Raw genomic sequence first — 25,684 nt, 5'->3', positions numbered from 1 at the left:
CATTGAATATGAATTATTTTATTTCCAACTGACTCATACTATTTATCCTATAAAAATAGAATTGAATACTACATTTTCTGCAAAGTAAAATACATAAATGATTCGCAGATGATATACAATCACAATCAATAGTCACGTGTGATTGGGGCGGGGAGAAGATGTCATCAATGCAATGCATCATTTCCTTTTCCTACCTCGTCAGCAACATCGAATCTCCACCCTTCCCGATAAAATGCCAGGTATGTCCCCTCTATCTCTTCAACAAGAGCGAATCCTTACTGACTCCGGTAAAAAAAACCCCCCAGAGGACTCCGTGCCCCAAGCCGAAGTGTATGTGCTTTCCCAATTCCGCCACGCCAAGAAGCCCCCAAATAGACAACTAACACAATCAGCAGGATGTCTATCGCCTCTCCAATCAATCTAATCCTCCTTTCCCTTTTCGTCGTGCTAGTCTACTGGCACTTCAAACCGAAGCAGCAGATCGACCTCCCCCGTGGACCGCCCCCAACCGTCTTCCGCATCTACACCCCCAAGACTTTACTCGAATTCAACGGTGAAGACAACCGCCCGGTCTACCTGGCTGTGCGTGGTCGGATCTTTGACGTGTCTCCCGGCAGGAACTTCTATGGCCCGGTAGGTGGATTGAAGCTATATTTATTGATAATGAACTGGTCCGGCTGACATGCGATATGATGCGATATAGGGTGGTCCATACGAAAATTTTGCTGGTCGTGATGCCTCTCGAGGACTTGCTCACCAGAGCTTCGATGAGGATATGCTGACAAAAGATCTGTCTGCCCCGCTGGACGATCTTAAGGATTTGGACAAGGACCAACTTGAGAATCTTCAGTCATGGGAGGAGCGATTCTCGGAGAAGTACTTGGTTGTTGGCAAGCTGGTTGCTGAGGGTGACCCCGAAGCCCCCAAGTCATAATTTGTCCAGATTGATTGAGCTGGGACCTGCTACATGAGTTGAAACCCAAAAATTGAAGAGAGAGAAAGAAGGAGAATAACTAAGCGCTCACATTTTACTTGTATTTCGGAGATATCAGAAACATAACTGCATATCAAGGTTGCAATTTGCCCTTTTTGAGGCTATTCTACGGGGTATACTGTAAATAACCCCGGAAGACTTCCAACTACTAATTCAGGAAAATCCATTTCGGAAGACGAGAACTGTTATTACCGGCATAGATAATGAAAAAAGAAATACCCCGAAAGATTCCCCCAGGTAGCCTCCCAAAACTCACATTCGATTTCAAACATGTCGTATCATCGTGACTTCAAACAATGCGGGAATTGTAGGATTTCAAACGCACAAATTTACCCTTATTTTTGATGGGCGATTGCGATCTACCACATAATTCATTTCAGACTTCTTTACAGCTCGCTGCGAATGCCCTGTGCTTTCTCGGAAGCTTTCTCGCGAACATTCTCAGCTGCTTCGTGGCCTTGGGCACGGCCACTGGATGCACCAATCTTCAACTGATCCAAAGCCCACTGTAAAGTGTCGGCGACCTTGGCATAGATGGTATCCTGGGGATTGTTTGTGCCGTACTTGAAGAATGTGGTTTGACGACGAGCCGCAGCACGAAGTTCGTTGATGCTCGAGCCTTGGTAGACCGGGATACCATAAGAGTCAAGGTACTTCTTGAGATCCGACTGCGACCACTGGTCGAAGCTGGTATCCTTGGCAGAGCCAGTAGCCTTTGTGGCGGCTGCAGTAGCCGATGCATACTGCTCACCACCGGCCTTGGAAGCTTTGGTGTAGCTGTCTTTGGCGTGCTTGATCAGTTCCTCGCGAGAGGCATCAGCCTTCTTTGCAGCCTTGGAGTTCAAAGCAGACAAGTATTTGCTGTTATGAATGTTAGCTCTGCTAGAAAATCTTAAACAAGTGAAATATTTTGGAATGCAGAACTTACAGGAGATGTTCCTTGTCCCAAGTATCGAAGTTGTACTCATTCCACCCGCCGGAAGCCCTGTGCGCACTGGCACGTACCTTGGCGATAAGCTCATCACGCTTGCTGTACTGAGGAACCGGAACACTGCGAGCATCCAAGAAAGCCTTAAGCCGGGAGTCCGACCATGTGTCAATGGCGCCGTTGAATCCATCCTCAGCCTTCAGCTTTGCATCGTCTGTCGCACGGGCGTATTCATTACCAGCCTTGGTGGTAGCGGCACCAAAAGCCTCTGAGGCAGCGGAAGATGCACTAGAAGCTTGACCAAGAAGATAATGTCGGTGCTTGCGAGCAAGGGCAACAAGTTCATTACGCTTGGAACCTTGAGGAACCCGCACGTCATGCTCATCAAGGAACTCCTTCAACTTGGAGTCAGACCAGGCATTGAAAAGCTCGTCGCTGAGAGATGCCTTTGCCGCCTCAGCGGAGGCAACAGCGGAGGAAGCGATAGCACGGGCCTGAAGGCTAGCGATTCGAGAGCTGCGACGAACAGTTGAGATAAGCTTGTCGCGGGTTGTGGGTTGAGGAACGGGCCATCCATGCTCGTCGAGCCATTCCTTCAAATCGGACTCGGACCATTGCTCATAAAGCCAGTTACCGGGATATGCGGCAGTCTCGCCGGCCTTTTGAGCGACAGATTCATAGTTCTCGCGGGCGGCCTTGATCAAGGTATCGCGCTTGCGTGGCTGAGGTGCTGGAATGCCGTGACGATCAAGGAATGCCTTCAGGTGCGAATCGGACCAGCTGCGATCGATATTTGTTAATGTCTCTCTTCTAGTATGGTTCATCGAGGGTATCTTACGATTCGAAAATCCATTCCTTAGCATTCTGCAGCTCATCGGAGGCTTGGTCGGTGACGTGACCAAGAGGCTTCTGAACCTTGGAGTCCCAGTTGGACTTGACCAAATTTTCGAGATCTCTGCGGTCGGCAGGGCTAGGGTGAGGGATATCTAGACTCTGATGTCAGACTGTGAAACTAATTCTCAAATTGAGGTCTGATGTACCGTGGTCGGAGAGCCATCTTTCAAGCTCTGTCTCATGCCATTTGTTGTACACTAGAAGATGATGTTAGAGCTTTAAAATCGAAGAAAATAAGTCAGGGGTGGTTTTCGTACCAGCCTTGCTCCACCAGCTAGAAGCTCCTACAGCTTCAGCAGAGGCAAGAAAAATTACCAGGCCAGTGGCCAGATGGAACTTCATTTTGACTTTCGATGTTGTTGGGCTGGACTATTTTGATGTGGAGCTGTATAGCTAACAATTAGCGTCACAATATCCAAACACTAAAAAGAAGAGCAGAAGAGACGTACCCAACTAATATTCGGAGGAAAGGAGGGAAAAAATTAATCAGGAGAGGTGCATGGTATGCATTTATACGAGAGCTCAGATCTCGTTTTTCAAAGAGTGATGCAGGCAGGGAACTCGCAGGGATGATCGTGCAGTGACGTAGTTGGGGAATTTGCCTGGTTCCCCGGGCTTAAAGTGCATGATTCATCAAAGCACCCATTCTTCCAAGAAGATTGCCGTCATTTCATAATCTTGTCTCTTTGTTTGTGAGATTGAAGATCAAGTTGACGCCACGTTGTCCAATCTATTGTCTCTTTTAGAGGCAAGTATTCAGCTCTCTCACCGATGATTTTCAGCTTCAACCATGAACTCCACTTTGTGTCACCCATGGGATGATGCCATCTTGCGCCTGTGCACAAGGCCACGGTCCTGCATATTACTCGAAACAAAAAGACATATTTATGCTTTTGCTATCAGTATGTTTATCTATCCGGATTAGAATTGAATACCTATTTATTGAGAAATCGCAACGTAATTATCCCTTTCGTAGTATGTTGGAGACGGACCCATCCTATTAGTCGGATCCCCAAGCAACTTCACGGAATTCCAAGGGATGCACTAAGATATAAGATTCAAGTTGGAAGAGAAAAATATAAAAATGCCCTTCAAGACTGCAAAGGTAGCAAATTCCACTGGAATTACACCTTCAGACGCTATTCAAAGTCTGTTTTAGGTCATTGGATGCCTTGGTGCCTGAGTCCTATATATAATTAACTAACCTAGTTAGTTAGTGCTGAACCCACCAATCAACATCCCGCGTATCTATATCCGTGCCCAAATGTGACCCTCGCCCATTTAATGCCGAATGCAGCTCACGCTATATAAATGCAGAGCCTTCATGTAGTCACCATTGGCTGATCACTGCCAGGAACAACCGATTTATTCGGTATGTTACATAAATATGTATGTTCCTTATATAAGGGAGACTGTCCTCCTCTCGCCTCATCACCTTAAAGTGACCCTTGAAAACCAAATCCACAGAACTTGAGATCGGCGGCGACCATGATACACGAAACGAGTCGCCCGGAAAACTTCATGAGCAAGAAGTTGCTCATTTTTTGTCTCCTCTCTATTGGATTTACGATCTTTTTGTTATTCGGCACCCCAATACCCCCAGAGGCAGTTGGCGATGGGCCAGAAACTGCTACACAACCAGCCACGAGCTAGGGCCGCCATGCTATCACAACCTTCCTAGGACTGCATAGGACCGAGAAAGACCATAACGACAATTTTGATACCGAATATCTAAGTATTCGGACGCTTTTATATCAATTGCTTCATGCACCAACCACCAAGTTGCGAAATCCTGTTCCAGTCGTTGTACTGGTCAATCAACACGTGCGAGAGAGCAAGCGCCAAAGACTTCGAGAGGATGGGGCCACTGTTGTCGAAGTTGAAGGCATCCCTGAAGGTCGCTGGGGCGATATGGCAACCAAGCTGCGCATTTTCGATCCCACAGTGGTCCCTTACGACAAGCTCCTTTTCATGGATGCCAGCACAGTTTTAACTCATCCGATTGACAAAATCTTCGACGACCTGAGTTCTGTACTAACTGAAATTGAACATAATTCGCAGATGACTTCAGAAGATGAGAGTGTACTGCCTAAGAAGTTTGTCATGGTAGCATCGCCTGTGACGGCGACAGACTCCGATACTCCAGACTCAGCACAAGTATCAACTCTATTCTGCAACGGGCTGTTCATGTATTCACCATCCACCGACTTGTTTCAATATTATCGAGGACTGCTCGGCCAATCCGGTCTGTTTAATGCGGATGAGGAGGGTCATGATCTGCTGAATTATGCCCATCGTCGAGGAGGACCTATGCCCTGGAAAAGCCTGCATGGCTCATGGTATCTGAATTGGCCGGGGGACAATGACTTGTATGGAAATACACCACTATTGCATAGCAAGTGCCAGGCTCGAGATGGCGAATACTCATATTTGCGTAATGCGGTGGATAGATATGCCCAGGCACGGAGATGGACGATGGAAGGCTTTTGGATTGCAGAAGCAAAAAGGTCTACATAACGATCCACAGCTAGAAGTTTGTTCCTTTGGGTTCTTCCTTATGAATGAGGCAGCTCCGCGGTTTGAAAGAATTTTTGTTGTTCTAAGATCCTCTCGGCCACCTATCGGCCTATCTACTCATTATCGACGTTCCCGATGCTGGGGTAAACAACCCATCATTTCCATGTTAATACTAGTAATTGTGTATATTAAGTGTCTCCCTTGATACTAGAAAGATTTTCAAGAAAAGAATTATTATCAAGTAAGCCATAGAACTAATATTCGCCTTTAAAAAATATGAAGGTGGGGTTTGAGGAAAGCACAAGGTAAACCCAAGTGAGCCCAAGAGCCGTAGAGCCTTTTCTTCCCAAAAGGGAGCAGACACCTTCTCTTGGAATCCCATCTCTCACCTTCCATCTGTCATCACCCCCCCTCCAACCTTTTACAATCATCTCGCTTTGATCTCCCCCCATTCATTGGTCTTGTGACTGAATTATAATATACTACCAGATCAAAAAGTTGTCCATCTCATATCCATCGCCTCGCCATACCAAACCAAAATGAGCTTCAACAAACTACCAGCCGAGTTGTTGATTTTGATCGGAGAAAAGCTCAAAAAAAACAGGGATCTTAACTCGCTGGCTCAGGTCAATCGACACTCTTTCCAATCGCTCAATGAACATCTGTATCGGTACCGTGCTGCAAATCGCGATAGAGCCCTCCACTGGGGCATCAAGGAACGCATTCTCGCGACAGTCACCATGGCTATTCATGTCGGAGCCAACCTCAACGTGAAAAGGGGCAAATCGACACCTGTGATCGCAGCTGCCAAAAATACGGACCCCGATATCCTCCAAGTTCTCCTGGAAAACGGTGCCGACCCAAATGTCCATTGTGGGGGTGGCTTCAACGCGCTATATTTCGCTATGAAAAGCCACGATTTTCCTTCAGTTCTACTTCTACTCGAGAACGGGGCTAACCCTAACATTCAAGACTGCCAATTAAACACCCTGTTGCATTTGCATCTCCAACAAGGCGTTCCCCTCAAGATCTTGCACCTTCTTCTGAAGTTTGGAGCAGATCCCTCCGCACAAAATGGCCAGCTGGAAACCCCGCTCCACATCGCAGTGAAAAGAAAACACTTCGAGTTCTTCAAACTACTCCTGAGATTTGAGCCAAACCTCTCGGCCATAGATATGTTTCAAAGGACGCCTTTTGCCGAAGCACTGCTCCGACAAGATGAAGGGTTCGAAATGGCGCGCCTTTTACTCGAGCATGGCGCTAGTCCGAGTATTGCCGGTCAACCTCACCAGCCTATTCATGATATGGCGCAATTGGGTGACGTGCGAGGGCTTAAGCTGCTGCTGAAGTATAAAGCCGACATTAATGCTTCAAATGGTGACAACGAGACTGCCCTATCTCTAGCGATCAAACGTGGACACACAATGGCCGCATGTGAGCTCCTTCAGGCGGGAGCAAAGGTGGAATTTGAATATGATAGTCCAGCCTTGCACCTAGTTCCAACCCCACTGCAGTGGGCCGCTACAAAAGGAGACGCAATGATGTGTCAACTCCTTTTAAAACATGATCCCAATCCAGACACTCGTCTGTTATTCAGCAGCCTTCCCGTCACCGAGTATGATTCTCCACGCGCGACCGAAATCTTGGCTTACAAAGGACTTTCGGCCCAGAAGATGAAGAAGCTGATGACGCAACTTGCATGTGCACATTAGACTACTGCAGATGTTCAGTACTGAAATCGATAAAATGGCCACGGATGAATAAGCGAGGAGAGTACAAGAAGGAGAAAAAGTGTTTCAACCCCATTGATTCGGGGCCTAATAAGTTCGAAGTGATATCCTTACAATTTCCCATGCTTGATAAATAAAATATCTTCAAGTTGACAACTCACAAATATATATATTTATGGTATGTGTAGATGTATACGAGGAGCGATAGACCAAGAGGATAATTAAATGATATGTGTAGCCAAGGGAACATTTCTCATGATGTGGCAACTACTAGTAGGCATTTTGTTTACCTTATCCTATACTTGATCGGTGACGCTAAGACTGCACATGTGTCACTTTCCGGTTCCTGGGTTGATGAGTTATTGGAGGGATGTTGTGGCACCACTCAAGCACCCAATTCGCCTCGAATAATCTATTTATCTAGCATTGGTGTATACATAAAAAATGAAAAACCACAAAGAAGAGCAGAATGGCTTAGATTAATATCTGCCTCAGGCAATGAACTACATCATACCACACGTGATTTTAGCCTAATCTCAGTAAGGACTAGCGTGGCCACCCAAAGGCGGGTAGTTATCAGTTGCGGGGACTGAAGTTACAACCTTCCTCCCTGAACGTTGCATATCTTCCCATCTGTACCTTGGAAACATCCTATATTGACAAGTCCACTGTACGGGAATACAGCTTTGTTGGTTTCCAGGGCACTTAGATGCGGCTAGACTTACAACGCACTGCTACAGAGGCCTCAGGACCGCTGCCATGAGTGATTCATTGTCACCAGTCTGCCGCGAGCTGGCCTCGCCTGGCATCTTCCAGCCCGTACTCTCTGTGTATGTTATCCTACCCAGTATTCACCGTCATGCGGATATAGAACTAATATAAAATGTACCAGTCTAATCATCATTGGTATCCTGGTTTCTTATTTACCGCAACACATCCGAATAATCACGCGTCGAAGCTCCTTCGGCATCTCACCCTACTTTGTCCTCTTGGGCACCACTTCAGGTACATCCGCCTTTGCGAACATCCTTGTCTTCCCGAAGACTTCGCAGAGTGTTGCTTGCTGCAAAGAGAGCGAGATTAGTGGCATAGCTTGCTTCGCAGGCATGCTTGGAATCTTCCAGGTGGGGGCTCAGTGGCTCTGCTTCTTCTCAATGTAAGTGGAATGGCATACCCTTCATATCTTTCTACGCATATACCCCTAGCCCAACACTAACCCACCATAGTCTACTCCTGTTTGTCATATACTTCCCAAGAGCCACCTCTCCCACCAACCCCGTCCGCCCCAGCGGCCCAACATATCGCACCGCTCTTATCATAACCGCCATTTGCCTCCTGCATGTCCTCGCCACATTAATAATCTCCATCGCGTTTCAACTCAAGAACCCCGCAGCTATTCCGGCCTGGGCTAACTTCCTTGGAATATTATCCGCCACCTTCGCATCTATTCAATACTTCCCGCAGATTTACACCACTTTCCGCCTGCGCCGTGTAGGTAGTCTGAGCATTCCGATGATGTGCATCCAGACACCGGGAAGTCTTGTTTGGGCTGCTAGTTTGGCCGCACGTGAGGGCCTTGAGGGCTGGAGTATCTGGGGGGTACTGGTAGTTACGGCTTGTTTACAGGGTACGCTGTTGGTGATGGCCATTTACTTTGAGTATTTTGGCCCGGACAGCAAACATAAAGGAAGCGTGAGTGATACGCCAGGGGAGCAAGATCAATCAGATGGGCATGCAGCAACGAATGAGGCGAGACCTGTCTCCGCTGAACAACCTTCTGAAGAGACGCCCTTGTTGCAAAGCCAGTGATTGGTGAATTTGATATTTCGACGCATGGCGGCTGGACCGTACGAGTTGTAGTTTCCACTATAGTGTGCTATGATCGTAAGATATATAGAACAATGAAATGCAACAAGGAGAATTTAAGGATGAAATACAATATGAGGGGAGATAATATGAAAAGAATAGTTATTTATGTTTAAATGAAATCTGATTTATTCGTCTCGAGTGACCGCGAACCAAAAAGGGATGTGAACCCCCTACAATTCAAAATGATTTAATAGCCATATAACTCTCAAATCCCCGGGACACATTGGCTTCACGCCCGTCGAGAGAACATCTCCCTCGTTGCATCGTAATAAATTTCCAGGGTTACTGTTTAACCCAGAACCAGACGGAAGACATCGTTCAGGACGTAGTAGCTGCCGTTCTCAGGCATGAGCTTGAAGCACTGGGTGTAGTTCATGGGACGTTGCTCCTCATCAACCTATCAGATAGTCTTATTAGCTGAAACATCTTGAGGTAAATTTTGATAGAGACCACATAATCGTGATTCTTACATACCAGGAGAGCACCGGTCACAAGCACAATGATACCCTCACCGTGGGTAGGTTGTGCGTTCAAAGTCGCAAGCTCGTGTCGGACTTTCTGGAAAGGCAGGGTCTGTTTGCACAAGGTTTGTGTCAGTCTTTTCTGAGGAAGGCCAATGGTATATAGGATTCAAGATGAGGAAGAACGAACCATCAGCTTCTCAACGATTGCGTTACCACCCATGACCGAGCTGGTCTCGAAGGTGAGCATTGAACCATCGCGCTAGATATCATCACGATGAAATCAGTATTTGTAATCCTGAATGTATCCCTGACTGCAGGACAGAAGCCTTCGCGACAGAAAAAAAAAGCTGCAGGTAGCATCAGGCGGATAGGCTTACGTAGAGCGGCAGAAGAGCACCGCGGTTGGTGTCAAAAGTCTGGTAGTAGAATTGGACGAACTGCTCTGTGAGATGGAATATTATGGTTAGAGAGGGTTTGCGTTCATGAGTATGCGGAGAGGCTTGTTGCTGGGCCAGTGCGGCGATCTCGCCGGCCAGCGCGGGGCTATCATTGTGTGCGGTCGGCGCATCGGTGATCTGGGGGTTGGGTATGGGAGAAACATACCGGCAATGGCATTGAAGTCTATGAAAAAAGGATACTGTTAGCTTTTTACTCTTAACTCAGTTGGCTTTTAGGGGGTTTCCCTATATGGTCATGGCATCAGCATGCCAGGCGCAACCCGTTCATGCTATTGAAAACGAGTGGTAATACTGGACAAGGTTCCTTGGTGTTCAATGGGCCTAGGAGGCCTGGGGAAGCGGCGACAAAGGCTGAGTATTGCTGCTGTACTTACCAGACATTTTGAAGAGATTTTGCGAAAGATGCGACGGTATAGAAGAAAGAGGGCGTGGGAGAAGGTATTTGTTGACGGCGGGAGGGGTTGTGGGGCACCGAATTCTGCCGCTGGTGCCTCAGGCGGCGGCATCATGCGCCCAGCCTAGTATCAAATCTACCCGATAATGATCTCATTCTTCTTTACTCCGTGGTGTTCGAAGCCCGGGTAAATTGGGTAGTAGCATTGCATCGCAGGGCTTGATAAGAAAGTCAAAATTGTTTGGTATCATTACAGTCATATGTCTATCTCCCTCATCTCTCACTGGCCTACTTCTGAGTCAGATGCAAACATGTCTTCAGCTTTAGGCCGGGGCCTTCGTGGGCGTCGAGAGGAATCCCGCTCCTCAGGCTCTACTTCAGGTTGTGTAGATTCTAGGGCTGTGGCCCTCTTCTCCTCGTCCTGTTTTGAATCGTCTTCCTCCATGGGCTCCCCCTCTTCAAGCTCCTCTAGATCACTATCTTCCATGGGAACTCCATCGATGTCACTCATCGATTCGTCTTCTAAGACACCAACTCTGTCTGACTGGCTTTGTGTCCCAGCTGTACTAGATTGGCCTGAGTTCGAGTTTTCAGGTGTAGGATCATCATCCACAGCCTTCCATCGACTTTTTCCTTTAGAAAATGCATTGATAGCCTTCTCCGTTTCGACTTTCTCCTTCTCCTTTTGTAATTCATCTTCAGTGGGTGGCGGCTGCTCGAACATCTGGACAAAATGCTCATGACTGTCCTGGGGGAAAACACACCACCCTTCCCATAAATGGAGAAGGGTGCCGACACTGCGCTTCCATTTATCTGCTTTGAGCCTTCCCCAATTGAGGTCTTTTTCAAGGTGACCGAGATGTTCAAAAACTTTATGAGAACGAAGTGCAGACTCGAAAAGCTGTCGATATCGCCAGGCATGGCGCATGCCACTGGTTGCTGATGAAGAAAGAATATCCGAAATGACATAAAGCCCAACTAGTTTAGCCGAGGATGTATCCATTGGTTGCTTAGATTGCACATCGGCGCCCTCTTCTTTTGGAACATTGCCTTGATCCGCGGCAGCTTTCTCTGATTCTCGGTCAGGGTTGGCGCCAGTAAATGCCAACGGGCTGAGAATATTCAAGACGATCATATCAACAACTTCATCTGCACCTGCGCCAGCATGCTCGATCGCGAAAGCAGTAATCCGTGCGATATCACCACGCCGGAGCTTGGCATGGGTTGTTGGCAGCCGAGCCAAAAGATGTGTAAGTTTGGCTTTTTGCAAGGGGTTCATGTAGCCAAGGCCATCTTGTTGACTTGTTATTCCTTCCGGAGGCGGTCCACCACCTTGATTACGTCTCTCATCTTCATTATCTGAATGCTCTTCATCGGATGAATTGTAGTCCTCATCAGAAACAAATTTGTCGAGGTGTGTAGTATATTCGAATTTGATATGACTATCAGGGGAGGACCAGTCTGGTCCATTCTCGAAGATATGAGTAAATTTGTCCATTTTGCGAATCTGCAAAGGTTGTGTGACGATCTTCCATAATTTCCAGCGGTAGTACACACCTCCAGGGCTGCGAGCATTCCAAAGCCATGCCCATCTTTCCTCTCTTTGTACTTCTGGACGGCTCATAAGCAAGGCTTCAAACTCAGGCCCATACTGAAGGAGCGATTCCAGCGTTTTGTGTATTAACCTGAGTTGCTTTATATCTGACGGCGCCTTGACCTCTACCCGTGTGGATGGTTCCTCTCTTCCCAAATTCGGTCCGTATGAGCTTGGGGGAGCAAACCCACCGCGGTGAGACGCTGGCGGGGGTGCGCGATTCAGACTGCCCCCGTGAGTTTGTTGAATAGTTTTCGCCCCAAATGGAGCTGAGCCACTACTAGAAGAGCCAAGTGATGCCGAAAGATTTGAAGTAATCGCTACAGATGAGAGATGCCGAGACAAAGAGAGGTAATATCCTCGACCAAGATACTTGTTCTGAAGTGCACTGACGACACTGTCGATATCAGAAGCCGCGGTGTCACTCGCGAGAGTGACAATAGCTGCTGATGATCTCCGTTCTGTTGCATTTTGAGTAGAGGGTCGTGTGATGTGTACATTATCAACCGCCAATGAGCTTGGGATCAATGCCTTTACCACTGAAGGCGACGTTCCGGGAGGCAAGGAAGCCAGCTGAAGAGTTGGTTTTGCAGCTTCTCTTTCGACGTCTTTGGCGTCGGCCTTCCGATGGTCTTCATCATCGTCTAATAGGTTATTAAAGCCAGGCGCTGGGGCAGATGAACCTGTTGTAGTCTGATCGAACCCAGAAACACCATGCGCAGAATCACGATTTCGTTGCAGAGGTGTAAACCCTTCATGTGTCCGTTTTCGAGATAGCGATTGCGGCGCCGGTCCTAGTGTGCCTGGACCACTGCTACGAGGGCCAGAGCTTGTAAAATGTCGCCGCGCTGGTCCTCCTGCAACCCCACCACCACGAGGGCCGAATGCGTTCGGTCGCGGGTCGAAGCCCTTCGGTGCAGTGGGCGCTTCGTCTTCGAATGATTTGACAAAGTCTTCGTAGACTGCTGCGGTTTCGGCCTTCTCTCGAGCGCGTTTAGCTTCGGCTTCGGCTTTCTGGCGTTCAAATAACGATTTCTTGGGTAGCGCAGATAGTTTGGCGGAGACATCGGGGAAGCCCTTCTCTTTAGAATCGTCCGGCATCACGTACTTCAGCTGCAGCTGCAGCGGTCGAAAACCAGCTTCAAATGTAGGATGTTGAAAGGTCCAGACGACTTGGGTAAGATGTAGCTGCTTCCTGATTGGAAATGCTCCTGGGCGGTGAAAAAGGCGGTCATCTTATCGTCTTCATTTGTCAAGAACATCAAGAACCGCTTTTGTGCTTCAACCATAACTTTACCTTATGAGGTTCAAGTGTTTACTCACAGTGAATTTTCTCTATTCAATTTCCTGGCCGACTTGCTTGACACATCAAAACAAAAGATATGGATGCATCCAAGGTCCAAGATCTCTTACGGTTCTTGTCAAAGGATGCAAAAGTCCCATTAGCGTCGGCCATGGGTAACATCCCAGCACTACAAAAAGCTAACCTGAACAGGTATGTAGTTATTTCCCACATGTTATGTCAACCACTAACAGAAGAAAGCCCAGAAGAAATTTCCAAGTCGAATATTAAAGCTCTGGAAGAAATATTCACAAATGACAAAATGGCTAAACAAGTCTTCAATGCTGCAAGGCGGGTATCCAAGAAACGAGTCAGCTCTACTGATGACACAGGTATATCGCCTCAGGCAAAGAAAAATAAAAATATCCCCATGACAAAAGGTTCAACGCCATATCAAATTGAATCATCTTTGTGCCTGCCAAATTCGACTGCGGGTGACGATGAGCTGCGAAATATAATCTTGGTGACCAACCGAGCACCGTTGGTACTTGCCTTTGCGGTATGTGTTCTGAAATACACAATGCCTGAACAACCAATATCTAGCAGACTTAGCCTTGCCCAGGCATTGGTCAGTGCCAATAGCCAGACCAAGGCCATCAGTCTAGGCATACAGAGTGAACGGGCAGCTGAGGAAGAAGGGTGGGGAGAGGGCCAACCCGTTGTCAAAGTCCTCGGTCGAGGTATTCGAGTGCTAAAAAGATGGGATTATGACCCCCAAGAAGGAAAACCGCTCCAGTCAACATCAGAAGAACACGATTCTAGCGACATCCCTGTCATTGAATTTCTTGGAAGTCCCGATGCCAATGATAGCCCTGACAAAATGCCACCACTCTGGGGTGTTGATCTAGAGGCACTTCGAAACTCGCATTCCGAGGCTACAAAACCGGAAGTCAAATCTGGAAACAGACTGCCAATATTCACGGCGGAATCTGCTCGATCCTATCTTATTCGATCAATCACGAGACTACAAGAAAACAAATTTCCAGTGAAAAAGTCAAAACCAACTCCATTTATGGATGGCGAGCAGGAAGACAATGTTGGTCACCTTCTACGTGCCATTAACTCCGTCTGCTTCTCATGGTCCACGACCTTGGATCGATCTGAGTTAGACAAGCGTGCCTGGGCTTGGTATCTCCGTGTGAGACCAGATGTCCAAAGTGGAGCACAGGGATGGGGTGAAAAGGGGCAATTGAGATTATCAAATATCCTTGACCTTCGGAGGAGCCCTTGAGATCACAAAGATCTCTACTTTTGACAAGCTGCCAGTAGCACACATAGACACCAGCTCAATTTGATTCATTCCAATCTATGCTCCCATTTCGTAGCAACCCTACTCGGCACTCGTTCCATGATTCTCTTGCTCCACAGGATCACCTGTTTCAATGTTCGTGGCGACAGGCTTGCTTTGCGTTCCTTCTTCCATTGCAATGTCCTTGCTCACTGGAATTGTGACGTTAACATCGGTGTCACGGTGCATATCCATCACGTCTCTCTTATACATATTGACATAGATCGGGAAAGCCAAAGCAATTATGTAACCCATCATTGGGATGGCCATGGCAGTATGGGCGTTTACATTAGTCTGCCAATAGATCACGATATTAGTTTTCAATACTTTAATATCACAGAAAGGGTTAATGACGTACAACAACGGCTCCCATCATTGGGGGGAACACCATGCCGCCAGAGATCGCTGCGACCAGCAAGGAGCCACCTCGCTTGGTATGACGACCTAGGCCTCGAAGAGCCAATGAAAAAATTGTTGCAAAGCAAAGCTGTTTGGGTAAGTGACTGAAATATATCTGTCCGGATCTGATTCACTTACTGATTCAAAACACAAGACAAGAATAATCATGGCGACGGAGGCAGTGCCATGAGTAGCTATGGATGCAACAGAGAAGACAACGCAGAGAGTCAAGAAAACAGTCAACATAATACGAGGCTTGAATGGCCTCATCATCATGAGGCCACTAGAAACGAAGCGCATGAATGCGTAGAGGCCTTGTGCAACCGAGAGCAAGTCGGCTAAAACAGAAACAGTCAGAGGATAGCTCTACTGTCAAATTCGGACCCCACGAGTTGGAACTTACAGCTTGATGCAGCATCTCGACCAGCCTCTTCACAAAAATTGATAAAATATCCAGCGACAGCAGCCTGTGCGCCCACGTAGCAGAATTGACTTGATACACCCAAAAATAGAGTGAACTGTTTCTTGAATGGGCCAACATCCGCATGATTTTCTGCGATTTGCCCCTCTAGTGCTTCCTGATCCGCGTCGGTAATTTCGGGAAAGGGTGCGAGCCAGAAAAGAATAATCAAGAGAAATACAAAACAGGCTACACCGAGGTAGGTCCATTGAACATTTTTCAGCCCGGCATTGGTATCAACTGTGTTTGCAAAAAAGACACGAGAGGCCAAAAGCGGAGCAATGAAGGTTCCAACACCCTGCACGGCTTGTCCCAAGTTAAGTCTGATCTCGCTGTATTTCGGCGGTCCGCAAATGGAAAGGAATCTGAGAGCAATATGATCGTTAGGATTGATGAGCTGGAGATATATTCATGGCGATGGAACCCACGGGTCTGCAGCTGTTTCCAAAGTGGCCAAACCGGCTCCGACGACCTAAAAAGTCGCTTTGTTTTAGAACTTAAAGACACGAGGGACATGGCCAAGACGAGCTCACTTACGAACATGCTACCACAGAAGCCACCAAATGATCTCTTAACTCCACTTGGCCAGAAGAGAAGACAGCCAACAGCAAGAACAGCAAGACCTGAATATAACCATATAATCAGCCAATAAGTAAAAGTGGAAACAATAGGAGATTAATCGTTCTAACCAGTCATAAATGTCACTCGGAAGCCATATTTGCGAACGATCCACCCGGAAATAGTCAACGGGCAAATGAAGTACGCAGCGAAGTATGAAGCTTGCAATCCAGAAGATCGACCAGCAGTGATATTGAGCGTCGTTTGAAAATGCGAGTTCAGAGTATCCAAGAGACCATAGCCAAATCCCCAGAGGAAGAAAAGGATTGTAACTGCGTGGCGGCGCGCTATTAGTCTATTGCCACGACGTGCGAGAACAGGGTCTTCAGTATACCCAAAAGATTAGGAAACAAAGACTGTCGTAGTGTTAAATTGACAGCCGATGTAATAGTATTGTCATCGACAGTGATCTTTCGATTATAAAGCCCCATGGTTGGTTGGTCTTTTTGTGGAGAGTCTGGGTTTTGATGGGTCACCCACTGGGGATCAAGAACAAGTGCGATGGAGGATATCAACAGTGGACCAGATCCCCGCGACCTTATACAAAAGCCTGCAGGTATTCGGCTACTCCAAATTCATGGCCACGAGGACTTCGGCGTCGGGATAATGTGCGGCGAAGCATTGGTTGACTCTTAGTTGGCCGGTCTTAAGTAGTACCGGGTTTCATGTTCATATTAGTCGTTTCCGAGCAATCATGGCTGTTTTTGATAATGGAAAAGCTAAACAGAATACTCCGGTCAGAATTAAACTCTATCAGGAAAAGATCTGTAGAGTCACAGGTCCAAGAGTCTCAATGCAACCGATCCTTATTCCGAAAAACCTGAGTGGGCCGCGCTTTGGCAGGATATGTGGAGAAGCCGGGGAAGTGGAGGGCTCCAAATGTCGAACTCCCCGCGCCAAGACCTCGCCTTCTATTGTCTCCTTCCAATTTTGCTTGGGGAATGGGTTGCTATTCGCCTAGAAAAGCTTCTTCTTACTCTTTCGTTTAATAGAGTAGTTCAGTGAATAATAAAAATAACTTTCTCTAGAGCCCAAATCAAGCTGATTCATGGCGGACGAGCTTGCAGCACAATTCTCCAAACTATGTACCGTGGACGCGTCCTCCTCCAACCTCATCCCGCTATTGGTCTCCCGCGCATATCCAGTCCACTTACTTCAAATGTGCCCCTTATTTGTTCTTTCAGGATTCACCACTCGTAGCTCTCGTAGAAGCACAAGCCCGACCCTTTCGGAGACTTCTACACCGATGTCCCGAAGGGTAACATTTGATCGTTCATTGATAATGAATTCAGCATGCACCTGAGCGCTAATATATGTATTAACGATGGATGTTAATGTTCAAGTTTGACAACTTGAAGCCCAGCCTCGAAACATTCAAGTTGAACCTTGGAAATCTCTGTGCAGCCCAGCAGAACCTCTTGCTGTAGCTGGGCAGTGGGCACATGCATCAATATGTGAATGCAACGAAACTTATATTGAATAAAGAGAATCTTGTAGCTTGGAACACGCATGAGCTGATCTTCCGAGTGTCCTGAATAGGACTAATGTCCTTTTCACACAACTTCAAGTTCTAGTACTACACGATTATTTGAGCCCATATCGAGATGCATCTGAGCAAGGTAGCGTATGGTTGTCTGGACTATAAGGTTCGTACGTAGCATGGACGGCTAGTCGACTGCCCACTTCTATAAATCAGGTACGCGAGCGCAAAGTGGCTCATTACATTCCATGGATTTGTCATTCATGAAGAACTTCCCCAAAGTTTTCGCTGCTCAGTTGATCCTTTCACCCATGCATCTGGGGTATTAGGATGAGCTGGATAAGTCCCGAGAGTTAGAACTCAGCTTGGCATGACTTATGCACACTTCAATATCCTGAAAGCAGTTAGAACTGTTGAAGATGATATCCCAATAATTAATATTGCTTGGGTGAGATTCACATGTGTTGGAATGTGCATTCTCATATTCCCAGTTGATGTCATACTGTCCAACAGAAGCAGCAGATCTCAGAAGTATCTAGGTATAACACTTTCATCAAATCAAATTATGACCCTGGAAAGGGCAGCATCTATGTATCAAACTAAGAACTTTATACATCTTTTGGCTTTGCTGTAGTCTAATAGCATTTTTTCTCACCGTCTCCTCGTCAGCTTCAAGTTATGACTGCTTTGGGTTAGGATTCTACCACATACCTATACATATTATTTTTCAGTATTCAATCGACACGAGTTTAGTATTCATGCAGTCGCAATTTTAAGAGGGAGGGCTCGTGTTAAATGCCATTTTTCTGCTCATTTCCACAATTTCAAGAGTTATTGAAATTGCAAAGGATAATGCATATCCAAAGATTATCGCTCCCGAGGTCGCGAGCTGCTCAAGAACATTGAAATTGCTTATTAAGAAAGTAAAGTCCTGGCTATAAAGATGCTTCAGTTGTACCTACTAGGGACGGAGGCTCAAAAGGGTTTGCTCGGTTATCTATTCTTTATGATTCGTAATATCTAGCAATTTTAATTTCTTTCTCATCATTCTAGCCCTACATCCTTTTGTTGAAGCACGAATTGATAGGTTCTAGAACTACGCTGATGTCAGGTGGGAACATGATGGGTACGTACCTTTTCCATATACTATCACACATGTGGGTACATTTCGATACACAAACTACATTCAAACTTGGAGCTTGGAAGACGAATCAGATGCCAAAAGGCTATTCGACGGAGATAAGATGAATTTAATCGCCTCCATCAAATCATATCATTCTGTTTACCGAACTAAGAATTATGAGATCTCAGATCGCTTAAATTTTCCGCAGGGGAAAGAAAGGTGGTGGAATCGGGTTTGGCGGGTAGCTATGAACCATACATAATTATATATGGACCTGGAGACCTGGACGAAAGGGAAATGCTGACCCAGTCATTTTACAATGTGATCAATTAAACAGAGACAAAGAACACAATCTGGACTGGTCCCTTGACACGCCTTATGTTACGCATACATGCTCCTTATACCCTAGAAATCCCCAACGAGACTAACTGGGTCAGGCACCCAAGCACGAGGAGTGGAAACGCTTCATTGTATAGCAGATCTAACGATCAATATATAATTCTTGTTCTTGTACCGGGGAATGCCCGAACACCCTAACCCGTATTGGCATTCTGCCCCGGTTATTCCCAAGAAGAGGCTTCCAGGGTTTCCATGGATCCAAGGCCTGATGTAATAATCATCCCAGCGATCTCGGGAGTCATCCACCGACGTAATTTTGCGGCGGGGAACAGGGTCACAAGCAGGTCCTTAGATAAAAATTGGGTGAAATGTGTACAAAGAAACCGAGTATTTCGATATGCGAAGGATTTTCTAGAACTCTTGGAGAGTTGGCGTTATCTTCATACAAGTGACGAGTTTGTCTGTTTGAGACAACTCTTCCTGGGCACAACTCCGAGATATCCGCTGGCCAATGTTCAGCCCTGTTGGGGGCGGGCGTGATGCCTGAAAATCCCGGGTACAGCCAGATTGAGTTTTCAGCTGGGATTTCCAGGTTTGGCCGACGGTTCCTTTCGTTTTTTCTTCTTTTTTGGCTGTTACATACATGTAGTACCGAACACCCCGTAATAACAATTAGCCGGTTGAGAATTTTCGACGAGTTGAGCACTCAAATGAAGTTTTATCGGGCTCAAGAGGGTTGTGGATTCCTGATCCACAGTCAAATGTTCTCGTTGGCTGGCCGCTGACCTGGAGACATTGTTCCTGTTTGGACTGATGCAGGTTGAGAATCCAGACCCGGACAAAGACCGGATTTCGCGTGATTCTAGGCTTATGTGACGGAGATGGGAAGAAAAATTTCGCTGATCCTCGCAGGAAGAAGAGCCATTCTAGATCGGATATTGAGATGACTGTATTGATGGATGTACACAATAGAGTAATTTTTTTTTGTTTGGTATGTATTTCGTTTTCTTGTTCATGCCATTCTAACCCTTCTCACTTTCCACTAGGGAGAGAAAAGAGTGGGTGGCAATGACCCAGACCCACTGCTCAAATAGAGGGTGAATTTTAGTCGCTAGTTTGGTCGCCCTAGTGGCCGTAGCGCTCGAGGAGGAGGTCCCAGTCGATCGCGTCCGGTCGAAGGGTCTCCTTTGGGGGGCGGCGGACTATGGGGGAAAGCGAAGGGTTAAGGGTCTGAACAGCAAAGATAACAAGAAACAACAAAAAAGAAGATCAAGATATCATTCCACTGAAAGAATAAAGTGTAGTAGTTGAAAAGAGTTCAGATTTGCCTTTTGTAGTTTCCAATACATGTTATTTTCAAAGTTGGCCCGTACAGTAACACTCGCACTGTGGCGCCCCCTCCCCCGACTCTGTATTACCGCCGTCACACTAAGTCTCAAACTCAGTCCGTCTCCTTCCCTTCGCCTCTCACCTCATCTTCAACCCTCACCCTGTTCACTAACCGACCCCCCTTCTCCATCCCACCACTCGCATTGTATATCCTCGCACTCCGACTCTTTCCATCCGACACTGTAACGGAAGAGTCCTATTTGTCTCTTTTTGTCCCGTCACCCATTTCACCCGGGGTGCCAGCGTCATTGGTTTGACTCGAACTCACCGAGGTGGCCCGATAGGGCTGCCAGAGCAAGGGGATATGTCTGGACGCATTTCACCCGATCATTCTCGCTCGGCTTCGAGGTCGTCTCAAACACCACGACTATCCCAGGGAGGTTATGAGTCGATGCCTCGCCAATCCTTCGGTCGCACATCGCGCGTCTCCAATCCCAATGTCTTCTCCGACGAGTACTCATTAGAACCGATGGATGTCGACCAAATCGAGCGCGCACACAGTCCGGTTTCCATAGCCTCCTCGACCACCTTAACGCACCCTTCACAAAAGCACACTGGTGTCGCCGCCGCCGCTGCCCCTGAACATGTCGACCCATTCGCCGATGACGCCCGGGTCTCCTTTGAAGAACCCTATCGATCTAGTTTACCACAGAAAGGAGCGTTTGCAAACAACCGCAACTCCGTCTCCTCTATCAACAATGCCCCCTTTGCTGTGCAAAGGAACCAGAGTGTTTCCTCTCGCTTCTCGATACCCCGCGCCCTCAGCCCTTACACAGGCGCCACCAGCCCTAGCCATCCATACTCCATGTACCCTCAAGTTGGTGTCAGTCGGACCCCAAGTGTAGGCAGTACATCGACCATCCGCCCGCAAGAACGTCCAATGGGCGAAACAAACGGCCCTCAACACCCTTATGGGATGTACACTCAGAATGTTGTTGAAGAAGGGATGGATGACGAAATCCCCGTGGGGTTCCCAGGCATCAACTCATCATATCAGCCACCTCCTAGTCGTCGAATCGATGATGTGGGTGACATTATTGGACCGGATGGGCACACAGAACCGTTGCCTCCCTATTCCCGCTATCCGACAGGGGCCGTTCCTGGTGCTGAGACGATGGCCGATGGAACCAGTCCTCCTGTCGATGTGAATTTAGGACAAGACGAACATCAGCTTAATTCGACATCAGTTAACTCGAGTTCAAGAGAGCCGCCTATCTCGAGTACGTCTTCAAGGGTACTCATCCCGGAGGGAACGGGGAACAGTGGTCATTATGTCGGACCGGCGGCAGCCGGTGCTACAGGCGCCGCAGCGACGACAGGCATTATGGAATTTGAGGAGAAGCTCAAGCGCAAGGGGAAGCAAACTGCCTGCTGCGGTCTACCAGTTTGGACTCTTGTTCTCATTGCTACTGTTATGTTGATTGGAGGGTCTATTGGAGGTGTGATTGGCGGTGTCCTTGGCACAAAAAGAGCCCATGAGGCCGACCGACAGGCAGCAGACCACTCATCAAACGGCCCGCATATTGTGACGGTGACTGCTTCAAATGAGATGGATTATTCGTCGGTGACAACCACACCAACCGGTTTTAAGCCGGCACCGACCGGTCATTATACTGTCGACACAATATTACAAAATTATTCTCGAATGTGTGTTGAAAACCACGATGTCAGGGCGGTTTGGAGTTGTCTTGACAAGCCAGAGGACTTTGAGATTGTCATTGGAGATTCTGGCGATCAACAATCTATTGTGTTCAGTAGCGACGCAGCTTCCACCACCACCACATACTCCTATGGGGCCCAACAGCCGGTCCTCCCTACTCCTACACAAAACCTGAGCATTGTTGTGGATAACAGCGAAACAAGCTTTGGCCCGGCTCTATTCTTCTGGTCATACTTTGATAAACTTGTGATTCTCCCCGAGGATGCTATCGAAGTGTCTTCTAATTCGAAGCGTGAAATTTCAACCGACAACATGTCAGGTTTTATGGAACGCAAACAGGCTGCCCAGCCTGGTGAAAAGCCGTGGTTCTGCTGGTGGAATAGCACGATGTTAGAGTTTTTCCTGTATGTCAACCAATCGGCAAAGGACACATCATTTCAAACCACTGCTGCTACTGGCGGCAATCTTGCCGCAAGCATGGCCACTGCTCAGGCTCAAAAGCGTGACGAGCTCACCAACTATCCACGAATCATCAAGATGGAAGAACGACGTGATCACCAGGCTGCTTCATCACCATATTGCCAACAGATGCAAGTGGATGCAAGTGGCCATATCCAATCCATTGCTCATCAGACGTATGCAGTTCAGGAGATTGCACCTACCCCAACGACGACTTATGTCAACACTGCTGCTGGTACTGAATCAACGTACACTGCCAGAGCACAATGGGCAACGCCATGTTACTGTTTGTCATTGAATGGTTAATTTGATTTCTTGGCATTTGAGCGGGCCTCCTTGTTCACCATTATGGTATTGTTCCCGGGACACCGGCGTGGCGTTAGATCGGGTTCTGAAACTAGCATTGGTTCATGTGCACACGATTATCATTCTTCTCACTGTGTGATTTTACTCTTTTATCTCTCTGCGCCCTTACGTGGGAGAATTGTCTTGTTACTCATTCCCGACCCATTATCCCCATCATCTCTGCTTTCCTATCCTTCCTTTCTACCATTTTTGGAACCCCCCTTAACAAGGCGATTTGTCATCACGCAGCTTTTTTTTATCTTCTTGGGTTATATTTGATCTATATATTGATCAAACCTGATATTTATTGGCGTTATATTGGATGAACTGGTGTGGTTCCGGTATTTTTCTGGCAAATGAATTATTGTCTTGGGCTATTCTGTCCAAATTTTTTTTTACTTCAGCACATCTATGTTACCAGCAGTAGGGACTCTTTGAATCAAAACCCAACAAGGCAATCTCTGATACATGTCTTTCGTGAATTTCCCCCTTCTAGTAATGCTGATTACCTGCGTAGACCTCCCATCTGCGACTACATAATGACTTCACCATCTGGCCTTTGCAGACTTGGGAATCAACGTCTTGGTTGGGGTTCAAATAGGGCAGAGCCTGTGACTGAGGTATCGCTGTCTTCCTGGCTCTGTTGGAGCTTGCGACGAGCCTTCGGGTGTATCATGATGGTCTTAGTACTTGCCACGATAACCTTACACCTGGAAACCACCTTTTTGAAATAGTAGATATATCTGTGAATAAAGGCAAATGCCTTGTGAATCGGGCTTTGTTGTTCATGTCAAGGTCATCTCGCAAAATCGACAGTAGTTTGTAAATGAGCATGGGAGTTGAGTATACACAAAAGATAACACTTGAGTAGGACCTGAGCGTGTTGCTTTTTTGAGGGGACCAATCTCATTTCGACAAATAATCTCAGTCTGCTTTCCTTCTTGACCACTGAAGGATTGGTTTTTGACATCCCATAATTGACGAGATTGTCGAAAGCTACATACTGCCAGTTGACGTCGTGTTCGTATTCGAAAGCCAAGAGACACAGCCGAGCGCCTACCAATCAATCCACCTGAATCCATGTAATGAGTAAGCGCGAGCTCTACAAGGCTGTGGCTTGACCATCAATTTCAGTGTTAGACCTTCCAAATTCCAGGTCGAGCTGGCCTGTAGTTGGGAAGCATTCATGTCTGTAGTAGACGCTTGATGTTCTTTCTTCCTGAGAAGCTTTTGATTGGGTCATGACGGGCGGCTCTGGCCCAAGGGCGCCTTCAGGCCGAGTGAAGGCACCTCCTCGGCGATCACACAAAAAGTCCCGGGCTGGATGCATCCAATGCAAAGAAAGGCGAGTGAAGGTAAGACTACTTGTATAACGCGGGGTCGGTAATTCCGGCCTGCTTTTCAAGGCTAGAGATCTATCTAACCTAACTACTTATTAGTGTGATGAAACTCGGCCTCAGTGCACTAATTGCACCTATCGGCTGCTCCACTGCAGCTACTTGGATAACACCCAAAATTATACTACTAGCGGCGCTGTCCATTCCAAATCTCCAAGCGAGGAACTCATTGATAGTCAAGATGAAATTCAACATGATGGAGACCCCCAGCAGACGGACACCAATCACTATACCCTTGAAGATCTGCAGTTAATGCATCAATTTTCAACCGAGACATATAAAAGCCTATGTGGCGACCTGTCTGATAAGGCGGGCTGGCAGTCTCTTATCCCGAAACTCGCCTACACAAACGAGTTCCTTATGCATGGAATACTTGCACTTGCTGCTTTACACATGGCTGCAACGACAACCGAGTCCAACAACCCGGTGTCTTACCTCGACGTTGCCCTCCGCTACAACAGCTTATCCTTCGGCCCATTTCGCAACGCATTGGATAACTTGACCCCACAAAATTGTGACGCTGTATATGCGTATTCAGCCATCATAACAGTTATCGGCGTTGCGTTACCCACTCTCCACGGAAGATTCCGTGAAGAACGAGTCAGTACAGTCGAGAACATGGTGACGTTCTTTGATTTGCTGCAGGGTGCCACTAGTATCTCTCGCATTAGTGCCCCATGGCTCCAAGCGAGCATATTCGAGAAGTATAGTTTCTGGGAAATGGCTGTTGCGGATATCGACATCGAGACAGGTAGAGCATTGGACCAGCTAGACCAGCTGAACCAATTGGATGTTGATCAAGACACCGAGGAACAGAAAATCAACCATGAGGCTATCGAGCTTTTGAGAACTTGTTTTGCCAAGTTCGTTTATAGTCCGCACCCGGTAACAATAATGGCCTGGCTAGGATATGTACAGAAAGAGTTCATTAGCAGGTTGCGTCTACGCAGGCCTGTTGAACTTTTGATTTTCATGCACTGGGGAGTTTTATTGGATGAGTTCGGTGCCCATTTTTGGTGGGCTGAAGGATCTGGTAAGGCTCTAGTAGCTGAAGTAGTATTAGAGCTGAAAACAGGTATACACGATGCTAGGTGGGAAGAAGCATTGGAATGGCCACAACGCAAAGTCAAGATAGATGAGAGCTGAGGCTCTCCGGGTATACTTAGCCAATCATGATGCATTTCACGGTAAACTAAAGCGATCCACCGGATGACTGTAAATATGGTTGCAAGGCGAGTATAATGTTGGCTAGATAAGTGTTATTTCAAAATGATATCGAATCATTCTCTTGGACTGTCACCACTACAATATGCACAAACCCGGGGAAAAGCCCACTTTTTCCACTTTTAGCGGGACAACCATGACTCAGCAGACACATATCAGCACAGGTCACGTGCCAGATGTAGTCGAACAGCGACGAGGTCTCATTTGTAAAAGAATGAAGAGACTGACGGGGAATGTAACACACATCTGAGCTAAATTGAATCTGAATAACTTAACTCACCACACAAAAAGAGTAATTCGAATAAAACACTCATCCAGC

General features: G+C 47.1%; 11 protein-coding genes across 11 annotated transcripts; 7 read left to right on the top strand and 4 right to left on the bottom strand.

Annotated features, from left to right (window-relative positions):
- Positions 1-396: 396 nt before the first annotated feature.
- Positions 397-934, top strand: N7478_003238 (cytochrome b5-like heme/steroid binding domain-containing protein; the record flags this gene model as incomplete). The annotated part of the gene is made up of 2 exons (XM_056919452.1): positions 397-633; positions 704-934. 2 exons carry the CDS (start codon positions 397-399, stop codon positions 932-934), a joined length of 468 nt encoding a protein of 155 aa, XP_056782610.1.
- A 446-nt stretch (positions 935-1,380) lies between these two features.
- On the bottom strand, positions 1,381-3,158 carry ish1 (double-strand break repair enhancer MSC1; the record flags this gene model as incomplete). Its single annotated transcript, XM_056919451.1, has 5 exons — positions 1,381-1,855; positions 1,923-2,702; positions 2,761-2,908; positions 2,963-3,013; positions 3,074-3,158. The coding sequence occupies 5 exons, from the start codon at positions 3,156-3,158 to the stop codon at positions 1,381-1,383; spliced, it is 1,539 nt and encodes a 512-aa protein (XP_056782609.1).
- A 448-nt stretch (positions 3,159-3,606) lies between these two features.
- Positions 3,607-5,333, top strand: N7478_003236 (uncharacterized protein; the record flags this gene model as incomplete). The annotated part of the gene is made up of 2 exons (XM_056919450.1): positions 3,607-3,718; positions 4,498-5,333. 2 exons carry the CDS (start codon positions 3,607-3,609, stop codon positions 5,331-5,333), a joined length of 948 nt encoding a protein of 315 aa, XP_056782608.1.
- A 539-nt stretch (positions 5,334-5,872) lies between these two features.
- N7478_003235 (ankyrin repeat domain-containing protein) lies at positions 5,873-7,045 on the top strand (the record flags this gene model as incomplete). The annotated part of the gene is made up of 1 exon (XM_056919449.1): positions 5,873-7,045. One exon carries the CDS (start codon positions 5,873-5,875, stop codon positions 7,043-7,045), a length of 1,173 nt encoding a protein of 390 aa, XP_056782607.1.
- A 777-nt stretch (positions 7,046-7,822) lies between these two features.
- On the top strand, positions 7,823-8,872 carry N7478_003234 (PQ-loop repeat-containing protein; the record flags this gene model as incomplete). The annotated part of the gene is made up of 3 exons (XM_056919448.1): positions 7,823-7,893; positions 7,956-8,219; positions 8,290-8,872. 3 exons carry the CDS (start codon positions 7,823-7,825, stop codon positions 8,870-8,872), a joined length of 918 nt encoding a protein of 305 aa, XP_056782606.1.
- A 349-nt stretch (positions 8,873-9,221) lies between these two features.
- Positions 9,222-10,235, bottom strand: N7478_003233 (nuclear transport factor 2 family protein; the record flags this gene model as incomplete). The annotated part of the gene is made up of 6 exons (XM_056919447.1): positions 9,222-9,329; positions 9,407-9,505; positions 9,584-9,655; positions 9,774-9,838; positions 10,000-10,017; positions 10,229-10,235. The coding sequence occupies 6 exons, from the start codon at positions 10,233-10,235 to the stop codon at positions 9,222-9,224; spliced, it is 369 nt and encodes a 122-aa protein (XP_056782605.1).
- Positions 10,236-10,528: 293 nt separating this feature from the next.
- On the bottom strand, positions 10,529-12,943 carry N7478_003232 (SWAP/Surp domain-containing protein; the record flags this gene model as incomplete). Its single annotated transcript, XM_056919446.1, has 1 exon — positions 10,529-12,943. One exon carries the CDS (start codon positions 12,941-12,943, stop codon positions 10,529-10,531), a length of 2,415 nt encoding a protein of 804 aa, XP_056782604.1.
- Positions 12,944-13,224: 281 nt separating this feature from the next.
- N7478_003231 (uncharacterized protein) lies at positions 13,225-14,415 on the top strand (the record flags this gene model as incomplete). The annotated part of the gene is made up of 2 exons (XM_056919445.1): positions 13,225-13,337; positions 13,386-14,415. 2 exons carry the CDS (start codon positions 13,225-13,227, stop codon positions 14,413-14,415), a joined length of 1,143 nt encoding a protein of 380 aa, XP_056782603.1.
- A 99-nt stretch (positions 14,416-14,514) lies between these two features.
- Positions 14,515-16,380, bottom strand: N7478_003230 (putative l-fucose permease; the record flags this gene model as incomplete). Its single annotated transcript, XM_056919444.1, has 8 exons — positions 14,515-14,766; positions 14,831-14,959; positions 15,010-15,209; positions 15,275-15,696; positions 15,760-15,803; positions 15,869-15,954; positions 16,021-16,221; positions 16,284-16,380. 8 exons carry the CDS (start codon positions 16,378-16,380, stop codon positions 14,515-14,517), a joined length of 1,431 nt encoding a protein of 476 aa, XP_056782602.1.
- Positions 16,381-20,584: 4,204 nt separating this feature from the next.
- On the top strand, positions 20,585-22,705 carry N7478_003229 (uncharacterized protein; the record flags this gene model as incomplete). The annotated part of the gene is made up of 1 exon (XM_056919443.1): positions 20,585-22,705. The coding sequence occupies one exon, from the start codon at positions 20,585-20,587 to the stop codon at positions 22,703-22,705; it is 2,121 nt and encodes a 706-aa protein (XP_056782601.1).
- A 1,280-nt stretch (positions 22,706-23,985) lies between these two features.
- Positions 23,986-25,287, top strand: N7478_003228 (Zn(II)2Cys6 transcription factor domain-containing protein; the record flags this gene model as incomplete). The annotated part of the gene is made up of 2 exons (XM_056919442.1): positions 23,986-24,099; positions 24,184-25,287. The coding sequence occupies 2 exons, from the start codon at positions 23,986-23,988 to the stop codon at positions 25,285-25,287; spliced, it is 1,218 nt and encodes a 405-aa protein (XP_056782600.1).
- Between the last annotated feature and the right edge of the window lie 397 nt (positions 25,288-25,684).

Source organism: Penicillium angulare (assembly GCF_028827245.1).
Source record: "Penicillium angulare strain IBT 27051 chromosome Unknown utg000003l_segment0_segment0, whole genome shotgun sequence".
Lineage (NCBI taxonomy): Eukaryota > Fungi > Ascomycota > Eurotiomycetes > Eurotiales > Aspergillaceae > Penicillium > Penicillium angulare.
The sequence above is the reverse complement of the archived record's forward strand: the minus strand, read 5'-3'. Positions and strand labels throughout refer to the sequence as shown.